Genomic DNA, 12,935 nt, shown 5'->3' on the forward strand with positions numbered 1-12,935 from the left:
AAGAAATCGCAAGTCAGGACAGGCAAGGAAACCAGAGTTCAAAGTAGATCTTCAGCCGCAGAAGAGCAGGGTGTTCGAAGAGAACGTGGTGAGTGGAAGGTGGTAACCAAACCAGGCGCTGAAGATGGGCCGTCTGGTTGCGGAACCGAGCCCCACGGACTTCAACCAGCTGGAGCCTTCTGCCATTGCGTTCCTGCTCGAGAGTACCGTAGCTGTCCGGTCGTGAACTCTATCCTAAGACCTGCGGGCTTCAGTGTCGCGAGGCAAGCAAGAGCAGTCGGGCTATGGACCTGGGCTGTGCACCGAGATGTCCGGGCCATGTTTCCTCTGATTTGTCAACTGGTCACTCAACCGCCACCGAGACATCATGGTCACCAGCCAGCCCGTGTCTACTTCAAGAGCCGGAGCCACCGTATTCCAGTTGTGTAATCATAGCCGCGCTCTCAATTACGTGGTGAGACCCACCAACTTCATGCCCCTGCTCCGCAGCTCATCCGCACACGAAATATACATTGTAGTGTAAGGTTCTGAACTTCCACTTCGGGTGGATTTAAATTGATTTACCATGTGTAATCAACTTTTTGTTAATTGTTCACTTTAGTATTAGTATTTTTGTTATAGTTTCCAATTAAAGTTTTGTGTGTGTTTGTTAAACCAACGACTTGGTCCTTCATAGAGCTTTCAGTGGCTCTACCATAGATAGTAACCAAAGCATAAAGTAGAACCTGACTCACAAAGACGTTAGTAACAAACCAGCGCAATGCATTGAAATATACTTAGGAGAGAGAGAGAGAGAGAGAGAGAGAGAACGCGGATGCAGCGGAGGCGCTGGCGAAGGCGCCGCGAGGGCGGCGACACGCAACACCCTAGTGATGGGGCCAGCGAGCGAGCCCACAACAATGGCTTCGAATGGCGGACGTGCGTTATGTATAGCATATACGGCAACGCCTTTATCACGGAACGCGATCTTAACGTACTTCTTGAGAGTGCTTGCACTCCTCTGAAATATGCTATTTTTTGTTTCTACCTTCCAAAAGAGGTCAAGTGACTGCCTGAACAAAATCATGATGTTGTGACTCTCTTTTGACTCTTTTCTTTAAGGTAGAGCATTTAGGAGGCAAAGGAAGTAGATCACCCAAATACATTCTGTTTTTACTTTGTAATAACGTTCGCGCAATTAATAATTGACATATCCACCAATCGGTCCTGTTCAGACCACATACCACGACATAGGAAACATGCGCACCACGGCATGGGTACACTTAGCAAGCCTATTCAAACACCTCTCTGCACACATAAGCAGCCATAGGCGTGCGCAAGCTGGGAGGGAAGGAAGGAAAGGCAACCACCGTCCCAATCACCTAGGGGCGGGAGGCGGAATGTGTTCCTCACTTTTGCTAAGTCGGACATGTCTTGTCAATCTCTTGGACTTGGAATCCAGTCAGTTTCCCTTAACGACCAGCGGTTACCATTGCTACGCGCTACGTGCCCATCTCATACCCTTTTTTTCCTTATCTCAACTATCATATCCTTGACAACCGTATGTTATTTGACCCATTCTGCTCTCTTCCTGTGGCTTAACGTTACACCTATCATTTTCTTTTCCATCGCTCGCTGTTTCGTACTCTTTTTAAGCTAAACCGTTTTTGTGATTCTTCAGGTTTCTGCTCTGTAAGTACGTACCTGACATGAAGATGCAAGCGCTCGTTGGGAAAACCATGAGTTGGGTGTGCAGATGAGATTAAGAAAATTGTAGGTCGCAGCAAGCCCAGGACTCTTTTCATTGGCGATACATGAGGACGATGTGGTGCACCGTCTTATTTTAAGGCCACACAGGTTCTCGACGTCAAATGTTCGCTCTCCACGTTTACTTCCGGGAAGGCAAGGATCATGGCAGCGACGTCATAGCTTAATTTAAATTTTATTTAGGCCACATTAGGGTTACGGACTTTTGGATTTTACTAATGGTACAGGTGTAGAAAAAGAGCAAAGATTATACGCATGCAGGCGAGCATTGCAAGAGGAAGAAGTTGGAATCCAGATACGGCAGTCGGTCTGGATTCTTCGCCGATCAATTGTTTTCCTTTTACGGCAAGAGTATGGAACTCCCCCTCCCTTCTACCGAAGGGGACAGCCGTTATTGATGCCCAAGTATTTTTGACAATAACGGCGGCCGAGGAGAGCTGACTCCACATTACAAAAGCGGTTTTCTTCCCGTTTGCACACTCAGCAAGACGCTGTCGTAAGAATAACGACATCGCTTCATTTTCGAACCCGATACGAAGCTTGCGCATTTTCGAACACAGAGAGGAGGAAGGAGGAGGAGTACGTTGCCGTGAAATTTCACCGCGCCTTCCTTCTCTAAGAGAACCCTTTTCTGCGTACTCCTGAGTTCCCTGTCCCTCTTTGGGCTCGCAAGCTTGCAAAATTACCCAACCATGACCGGGGCAGAGAGCATGACACGGAAACTTTCTCTCATTGGGATCCTCATCCCTGTTGGGGAATGAGGATCCCAATGAGAGAACGTTTCTGAACGAGCATGGGGAATGTTGTGAACATCTGGTATGGCGTTTACTTATACGATAGCAGATATTTCATCGTGGTGAAGCTGTGAGCGCCAGCGTGGCTCATTCATTAGGTAATCTGCCAGGGATACCTTCAGTGATATCGGATAGCCTACCTGCGATGCACGCCTAAAATTTATTTAATTATCCATTTATTTCAAATTACTGTCAACCCTCTCTTAAGGGCTCTTTTAGAAAGGGTACAACCAAATACAAATCGACAAATATACATGTATATCAGGTGGTAGCGCAATCAATAATTACATGTGTAACACTTTATCGAATTGGAAAACACTGCCTCCATTCACATCATTGCCTGGCTACGCACTACTTGGCTTAAACGCAGCAGGGAGAAAGAAAACGAAGCAACTCAAACCAAGAAAACATGCAATCTTACCTGGCAGCTTGATCACTCAAATAAATGTCCAACTATTTTTCGAATTGGTAAAAATTGCTCCAATTTACTACAATGCCTGGCTACGCATTCAGAATCTCAATGGCAACTGAAAAAAAAAAGAATAACGAAACGCATCACTTCGACAAGAGTACGGTACTAAAACGCAGTCGTGATTAGCCCGACTGCTTCGTTTCGCTGGCACATCCAAGTACAAATCTTCGTTATTTTATAGATGACCTTGCAGTATCATGAAAAAAGCTTTCAACTGGTTTTTTTTTGTCTTCGTGCCTCAAGTGATTCCAGTTCACAGGACTTCAACATCTGCGTGACAGAATCTATCCGGCGGTAATTCATGCATATGAGGCGGACGGTCACAGCGTTGAACTTCTCCTAATTTTGTTTTCAGGCTGTCTTGATAAGGATTCTACACAACTGAGACATACTGTAGTATTGATCTAACGAAGCTTTTGTAAGCTACTAGTTTTATATATCGCATATCTTGATGTAGTTTTTGTCTTAAGAAATCTAGTCTGTGGTTCACTTTCAAGCACACAGTGTCTGTGTGTGAATGCCATGCCAAATTTTGTGTGTATGCAATTTTGTGTGTATGTGTGTATGCACTAAATTAGCAAACATGACGTGATAACGCGACATCATCAGGCTATTCTTAGCTAAAGGATATATGCGTGTGCATTTGCTACCAAAGAGAGTGGTAATTAAAGAAAACATTCACCTCGGCAGGTACTCAGCCCCAGTAGCCGCTGAGGTCATTCCAGTGGTTCTCGCGCAAGGCAGCCGGTCCAGCGGCACGAGCACTGATGCCATGTCCTGCGATTTCTCCAGACTCTCCGGCACGCAGTAGCAAAGCCTGCACGCCAAATACAGCTATATATAAGTTTATTTTAAGTGTATTTAAGCCAAATATAACCACGGCGACTGTTATCAGTATTTTCAAAACTTCCAAATAGCACTAATATGTATTTCGAAGTGTCTTGTTAATGCGAATATTAACAATAAAACGTTAGGCAAGGTTCATCCTAGTGTTGTCAAGCCTAGAGGATGTGCGAAGATAGGCGGCCTTCTTTGTTCCTACTTGTTTCACTTTTTATGCCTTCCACTGCTTCTCGTGTCTTTCGGTTTATATCTTTCTTTTCTCTGTTTACGCATAACATACAAAGGAGACAACATTCAAACAAAAAGAAATGCTTATTATTTTTTTTCGTTTTGTGAGACCACGTGGGATTCACGAGTGTTTAAGATTGGGTGAGTTGGTTCGTCGTACTTGAACTGGTATAGCGCATTACGGGGAAGAAGAAACGGCCGAGCAGACCGACAAAAGAGGACAGAGCGCTAAGAGGGCTAGCGCTCTGTCCTCTTGTGTCCGTCTGCTCGGCCGTTTCTTCTTTCCCGTAATGCGCTATACCAGTTCAAGTACGACGTGGGATCACACGCAGCAGCAGACTTCGTCACACCACTACCCACACTAACCAAGTGGCATTATACATCAAATATTTTCTGTGCCTTTCATAGAAAAACGTCCAATTCTCCGCACATGGTCGCCTGTTCCATCATGAGAGAAACAAGATCACACGTTCACTTGTGAGTGACTGAGGGTGCGCACGACTGTTGTTACCATCAAACTAGCGCAGTGGAATGTCAACGCAGGCATAAGTGAAGCATCTCATTCCTGCAAGAAGAAATAAACATGTGTGGTTTCATGAATCTATACGATAAATCAAACTCACAGTAGCAGTGCTTACATTCTAGAAAGTCTACTGTAAAATGAAATGTGAAAGCAAATCGTGCGTTCGGTAAAACGTTACTTGACCAGCCATATTAATTTCGATGCGATGGACGCTCTTCACTTTCTGTCTGTGTGCAAGATAGCAGAATTTTGGCACCAAGTGTGTGCCACCTCAGGAAGGTGTTATATTTGTAGCAGTTGTAGCTATTAAATGCAAAGCATTTCATAGCGAACTTCGGTGACTTGAGCGTATCTATCTATCTATCTATCTATCTATCTATCTATCTATCTATCTATCTATCTATCTATCTATCTATCTATCTATCTATCTATCTATCTATCTATCTATCTATCTATCTATCTATCTATCTATCTATCTATCTATCTATCTATCTATCTATCTATCTATCTATCTATCTATCTATCTATCTATCTATCTATCTATCTATCTATCTATCTATCTATCTATCTATCTATCTATCTATCTATCTATCTATCTATCTATCTATCTATCTATCTATCTATCTATCTATCTATCTATCTATCTATCTATCTATCTATCTATCTATCTATCTATCTATCTATCTATCTATCTATCTATCTATCCGCTTACGACTTTTAGCTCTCATGGCCGTTTAGATAACGGTATTTACACCAAACTTGGTATGGCATAACATGACTGTATGAAGAACATATTTGGCTAGACATTACATGAAAATGATGATATGTATGTCATAAGTTTCATGACATACATGTCATGATTTACATTTCACAGTCTTGCAGCTCTTGCGGTGGTTTCGTTCACATGGCATGTTGCAAAGCTGGTATGTTAGGAGAGATGGCTCGGTGGGCTCGGTAGCTGTGCGAAAGTGCAGTCTACTAATCCGTTCGTCTTCACTATGCAGATACTCACCGTTCTCACGAGCTCGCTCCTGACGGCTTTCCTGCCTACCGGACAAATCCCGACGTATCCCGCCCCCAACACCTTTGTGAATGGCTCCCACAACTGGTGCCATCTCTCGACCGATCTTCACTTCATCGTACCGCCGCCAGATGTCTCGATCTACGTTCCAGCCTGGCCATTCTCGTCAAAGCAAACTTCAACGTCACCGGCTATAAAAGAGTGCCATCCGTCTTCGCCGCTCTGTGGGCTCGGTAGCTGTGCGAAAGCGCAGTCTACTAATCCGTTCGTCTTCACTATGCAGGTTGGTGACACCCAGGTTCTCTTTTGTAAAAAGTCAAGTAATTATTCTCTAGTACAGCTGCCGGGCCCGCAGTGCTGTGTTGCTATTATTGTCGAATGTTTTCAAGTGCTGTGCTCATTACTGCTTTTGGGAGGGGATATTGAAACTAACCCGGGGCCTCCAGATACCATGCATGCTGTACTCACCGAGCTGAAAAATCTTTCTGTAGCACAAACCAAATTGATCGCGGAACTTCAAACTGTTAAAGATCATCTGCGATCAACTGACGCAGCACTGATTGATGTATGCAAGCGTCTGACTAATCTGGAAACGCATTACTGTCAACTTTCAAGCATGCGCAGAGAGCTAGATGACACAAAAACCTTAACCACTGATATCACCCGGCATTATCATAAATTTCAATCCCGTGCAGACGTTAGCGAAAACCATTCCCGCCGAAATAACCTGATATTTTATGGTATTCCTGATCCTAATCCCAAAGAATCCTTTGCTGATTCAGAGGCAACAGTCATTCGGTGTATCACTGAAAACCTTGAACTAGAAATACAGCCTTCACAAGTGGAACGCGCACACCGCCTTGGTCGCCATTCGCCTGACCGCGTCCGTCCTGTGATTGTAAAATTTAGTTCGTTTAAGGTCAAACAGTCGATCTTGTCGGAAGGCAAGAAATTTAAAGACACTAACTACAGCGTTGGTGAGGACTTTTCCCCTGCCGCCCGACATGCACGAAGACACCTTGTCACTTTTGCCAGATCAAAATCTACAGCATTTAAGTTAAGCTTCAAAACTTTGCTCATAGGTTCTAAACGCTACGTCTTTGATGAATCTTCCCAGGCAGTGAAGGAAGTAACCTAGCAATCACTGCGTCGTCCGTTATCATCAACTAATCCTCAACCAACGCAGCAAACTACCGTGTCTCTTTCCGTAATCTTCACCAACATTCGCAGTTTCATTTCGAAACGCGAAATCGTCTCTAATCTTGTTTCATCATCCAGTAGTAACTTGCTTTTATTAACGGAAACATGGCTTAATAGTGACGTAAGCGATCAAGAAGTTCTAGCTGACTTACCTAATTTTCAGATCTTCCGTAAGGACCGAGACGACAGAATGGGAGGAGGGGTGCTCATTGCTGTTAGCCAGGACCTACCCGCAACTTTTGTGAATATTTCGTCAGACTTGGAAATAATATGGATAAAACACCAAGCTGTACCGCAATCAGTTTTAATTGGCGTGTGCTACAGGCCCCCACATAGAAATCCTGACTTTCCCGGCAAGCTTAATTCGGTGCTAAATGAACTTTCAACAAAGTACCCTAATGCCCATATTATCTTGTTTGGCGACTTTAATTTCCCGAATATTGACTGGCCTAATCTAACTGTTAACGGAGGGTACAGAGTGAGGCGAGTGAATTTGTTAATGTATGTCTAAATTTCAACCTAGCTCAAGTTGTCACCAAACCAACCCGCGTTACCCAAGACTGTGAAAACATATTAGACCTAATACTAACCAGTATTCCTGATAGTGTAACGTCTATTTCCTACTTGTCAGAAATAAGCGACCATAAAGTAATTCAAGCCGACATCTTAATCACTCCTCCAAAACAACGAACCACCAAAAAAACCATACGACTATATCATAAAGGAAACTACACTGCCATAAATGATGAATTAAACTGTTTTCTTCCAATATTCAAAGATAATTTTCTTTATCGCACGGTGCATGATAACTGGAAGTTATTTAAGGATAAATGTGATACACTGGTCGAAAAATTCATCCCCAAGCTCAGTTTCCGTGCCTGTTCCCAAAAATCATGGTTTACTAAAACGCTCAAAAAATTAGAAAATAAGAAAAAACGCCTTTTTCGTTCCGCCAAGCAGCAGAATATCGAAAACGCATGGTTAAAATATTATGCTGCTGAAAAAGCTTACCTCATGGCAATACGAAACGCTAAGCATTCTTTTTTTCACTCTCATTTACCGAAATTGCTTGCTAGTAACCCTAGGAAATTTTGGCAGGTCATAAATCCCAACCACTCGTGCACTATCACTCTCACTAATGAAGCAGGTGACGTGGCCACTGACTCGGAATGTGTCGACCTGTTTAATAGAGCTTTCTCATCGGTTTTTAGCACAGAAACTGACATTCCACCCCCACCACAGCCTACCGTAGTCAGTACTTCCATGCCGCCAATCCTTTTTGTTGAACCCGGAGTTTTGGCAATCATTGATAAACTTAAATTATCTTCATCATCAGGTATCGACAACATAAATTCAAAATTTCTAAAAAACACTCAACAGATCTGTGCAAAATTTTTGTGTCTACTTTACTCGCAGTCTCTTTCCACGGGTGAGCTTCCTAGTGATTGGAAACATGGAAATATCACCCCAGTATTCAAATCAGGTATTAGAGAGTCACCCCTCAATTACCGACCAATTTCATTAACTAGCATTCCATGCAAAATCATCGAACATGTCATCTACACCCGGATTATGGACTTCCTAGACTCAAATAACTTTTTCAATTCCGCGCAGCATGGCTTTCGTAAAGGTTTGTCGTGCGAGACTCAACTGGCTATGTTTTCGCACGACTTGCATATTAACTTGGATTCTAACGTACAGACTGATGCCATATTCCTGGACTTTGCGAAGGCATTCGATAAAGTACCACATAAACGCCTTCTGTTGAAACTTTCTCGCTTAAACCTACACCCCGACGTCCTAAAGTGGATCCGTGAATTTTTAAGTAACCGCACTCAAGCTGTCTCTGTTAACAATGCTACCTCTACTTCACTTCCGGTAACATCTGGTGTCCCGCAGGGGTCGGTTCTGGGCCCGATTTTATTCCTGATATTTATTAACGATCTTCCATCTCATGTATCCTGTAAAATCCGAATGTTTGCCGACGATTGTATTATTTACCACACTGTTTATAACGCTTCTGATCAATTAGCTCTACAGAGTGATCTTAACAATGTAAAACAATGGTGCGATGATTGGCTAATGGAACTTAACCCTCACAAATGCAAAGCCTTATCCTTCACCCGCCGCCGTTCTCCACTTGTTTTTCCATATTCCATCAGTAATATTCCAGTTGAAACTGTTAATTCTTTTAAATATCTGGGTGTCACACTCTGCAACGATCTTTCATGGGGTTTGCATATCACGAAAGTCATATCATCGGCAAACAAAACATTGGGATTCTTTCGACGTCATCTACGTAACGAACCTAGAAATGTAAAATTATTAGCTTACAAAAGCCTTGTTAGAACTAAACTTGAATATGCTTCCCCAATCTGGAGCCCGCATCAGGCCTAACTTGACGACGCCCTTGAGTGTATTCAAAACCGTGCCGCTAGGTTTATCAATAATTCTTACTCCCATGACGTCAGCGTATCTTCACTAAAGGCAGAACTTCAACTGCCCCTCCTTTCCCTCCGCCGCCGTATTGCCAGTCTTTCGTTATTTCATAAGTTTTTTCACAGCTCGATGCGCATGCCACCTTATTTTGTTCCCCCAGCGTACATCTCTCAACGAACTAATCATCCACTTCAAGTCGGACGCCCACGTGCACGCACCGTTACTTTTTCAACATCATTTTTTCCTCGCACGGCAGTTGCCTGGAATGGCCTTTCAGACGACATTCCTGCCATTACTTGTACTTCTACCTTCACAACCAGTATCACTAATCATCTTTCACTTTAGGACAAACGATTGTTTTCTGCTCAATTTTTATGTACCCACCCCTTATGTAATGCCCCGCAAGGGGTCTTTAAGGAAATAAAATGAAATGAAATGAAATGAGAGATTGCATTGCGAACACAAGCGTCCGACCCTAACATGAAAATCATGACATGCGTGCCATGTAACAAAATGACTACGTGCCAAGCTCATAATGCGCTCGTGGGCGTTTCGCTAGCGTCACATATACCAAATGTGGTATTACAGTACGTGAATGAATAATGAAGATATGTGACTGGTGCAAACATGATAATATGGAGATGCGTGTCATGTAACAACATGTCTACATGCCTAGCTCATGATGCGCTCGCAGGCGTTTCGCAAGCGTCACATATACCAAATTTGGTATTACGGTACGTGAATGGAGGACGAAGGTATGTGGGTGGTGCAAACATGATACTCATGAGATGTGTGTCATGTAACAACATGACTACCTTCTACGCTCATGATGCGCTCGCGGCCATTTCGCTAGCTTAACATGTACCAAACTCGTTATTACGTGACGTGAAGGGCGACATAGGTAGATAACACATCCAAACATTATGCGACATAAGTGTCATGTAATGATATGACTGCATGGCACACTCATGATGCGCTCGTGGCTGTTTTGCTAGCTTCACGTACGCCAAATTTGGTATTACGTGACGTCAAACGCTACTCCACGAAAAGGCTACTCAACAGTAGACCACCTTCATACTATCAATCAGGTAGTAGAGAAATGGTCAGAATACAGCCAACCATTATACATAGCCTTCATAAATTATGAGAAGGCGTTTGATTCAGTAGAAATATCATCCGTCATGCAGACACTGCGGAATTAGGGCGTCGACGAAGCATATATAACCATCATGAAAGAAATCTGCAGGGGATCAACTGCTACCATAGTGCTTCGTAAAAAAAGCAACAAAGTACTATTCAAGAGGGGTGTAGGGCAGGGGGATACAATCTCCCTAATACTATTTACCGCGTGCTTACAGAAAGTTTTCAGAGGTCTAGAATGGGAACAGTTAGGCATAAGAGTTATTGGAGAGCACCTTAGTAACCTGTGCTTCGCCGACGACATTGCACTGCTGAGTAACTCAGGGGACAAATCGCAACTCATGACAGACAAGGAGAGCAGAAAAGCAGGTCTTAAAATTAATTTTCAGAAAGCGATAGTAATGTACAGCAACCTCGGAAGGGAGCGGCGCTTCGAGATAAAGTTGTAGAAGACTATGTCTGCTTAGGACAGGTAATAATCGTAGAGCCGAGCCATAACATTGGAGTAACTAGAAGAATAAGGATGGGGTGGAGCACATTTAGCAAGCACTCTTAAATCATGACAGGTATCTTGCCACTATCCCGCAAGAGGAAGGTATATAGAAGCTGCATCTTGCCGGTACTTAGCTACGGAGTAGAAACCTGGATACTTATACAGGGGGTTCAGCTGAAATTGAGGATGACGCAACCAGCGATGGAAAGGGAAATGATAGGTGTAACATTATGATACAAGAAGAGAGCAGAGTTGATTAGGAAAAAAACCGGGGTTAAGGATATCATAGTTGAAATCAAGAAGAGGAAATGAACATGGGCCGGGCATGTAGCATGTAAACAGGATAAGCGCTGGTAATGAAGGTTAACGAACTGGATTCCCAGAGAAGACAAGCGGGTTAAGGGGAGCAGATGAGATTAAGAAGTTTTGGGGTATAAACTGGCGGCAGCAAGCAGAGAACCGAGTTGGCTGGCGGAACATGAAATAGGCCTTTGTTCTTAGTGAACGTAGTCAGGCTGTTGATGATGATGACATCAATAGATGACGAAAGTATGTGATTGGTGAAAACATGCTAATCATGAGATGCGTGTCATGTGAGAACATTACTACATGCCACTGTCAAGGCGCCAATACATTTCGACATGACGCGGTGCGCGTGCTCGCCAGCGTTCATTTCGTTGCGTCACGCCGGCGTTGCCACACCAGGAGCCGGTCCTGCCATATACTCGCAGGCGCGTGGCGCGGTACGTTGCTTTGACGCATGCGCGTTTCTTCGCGTCCGGCGTCCCTCCATCACGAAAAAAAGGAAGACGCAGTGTTGTCTGGGTAACGCGTCGGCGCGAAATGCAGCATGACGCATTTCGCGCCGGTTGCCGTCGGGCCGCACCGACGGACGCTGGCCGCGCCGCGCGCGCCTGGCGTCAGACTACTTAGTGCTCGTGTTTTGCGAACGTAGCGTCGCTGTGCCCAGCGTGCGTGCGCGTCAACGCTACATTGGAGTGAAATGGGTCCTACTTGATGCGGTCTCGGCTGTTTTGCTAGCTCCACCTATACTAAATTAGGTGTTACGTGACGTCAATGGATTACGAAAGATATGAATGGTGCAAACATGATAATCCTGACACGCGTGTTATGTAAGAACAATGCAACATACCACGCACATAGCGTGCTCTCGGGCGTTTCGCTAGTTTCTCATATACTAAATTTGGTATCACGTGACGTGAATAAATGACAAAGGTAAGCGACAAATTCAAGCAGAATAATCATGACATGAAAGTCATTTATGACATCATTTGCCTCCACCTCGTAACGTTGTATTGATTTTAAAGTGACATATCAACCTTTCTGGTTTGTGCTTCGGGTATCAGCGATTACCATTGTACGTGGGATCTGCTATTTTTTTAGGTTAAGCCCACCTGTTTTCTTTACACAGCTGCGTGATATTACCTTGAACTTGTAGACTAATGGGCATTTTAATCGAGATCATGCGTGACAAGTAACACGTACTATCCGCTAGTGTTAAAGCATTATACTTAGCTCATGCACGTATCTACTGTCGATTCTACTCTCTTGTCATACGTTGCTGCGTCATGAAACAAGCAATACCTGTAGGCACAAGCCAAGCATGCCAAGAATGTCAGGAAGCAACCTTTTGCAGGGGTTACACGATGATCTTCAGTAAATTTATTTGCACCTACATAAATGGCTGGACAAGAACTATAGGCTCAAATAAACATAGAATGCACCGTCTTTCAGCCATGTTTTAATTTTAGGAAACTACGGTGCACTGATTCACTCGTTTTACGAGTCACAGTCACGAGATTTGTGAACAAAGCAATATACGTTAAAGCGGTACTGACGCAAAAACTTTGGCCTCGCGTTTTTTCCACTACAATGTGTTGCTCGGCCCTGTTAGTCATAACGCTACACATCGTTTGCTACAGCACGTGACAAATAATTAACTATAGTTCCCTCATTATCAAGCAGTTTAGGTTTTGGTTTGAGAGAGCTTCAAAAACTAGAAGCTGCAGGTTGCA

At 43.7% G+C, this 12,935-nt stretch overlaps 1 protein-coding gene across 4 annotated transcripts in view; it reads right to left on the reverse strand.

Moving 5' to 3' along the window:
- Mip (Myoinhibiting peptide precursor) overlaps positions 1 to 12,935 on the reverse strand; it is a 733,569-nt gene that overhangs the window by 68,166 nt on the left and 652,468 nt on the right. For all 4 annotated transcript variants that reach the window (XM_075886332.1, XM_037420273.2, XM_075886333.1 and 1 more), the window contains one exon: positions 3,695 to 3,829. In XM_075886332.1, coding sequence (XP_075742447.1) covers positions 3,707 to 3,829 — 123 coding nt within the window. In that variant the 3' untranslated portion in view covers positions 3,695 to 3,706. The remainder of the gene's footprint in view (positions 1 to 3,694; positions 3,830 to 12,935) is intronic.

The sequence above is a fragment of the Rhipicephalus microplus genome, chromosome 2 (assembly GCF_043290135.1).
Source record: "Rhipicephalus microplus isolate Deutch F79 chromosome 2, USDA_Rmic, whole genome shotgun sequence".
Classification (NCBI taxonomy): Eukaryota; Metazoa; Arthropoda; class Arachnida; order Ixodida; family Ixodidae; genus Rhipicephalus; species Rhipicephalus microplus.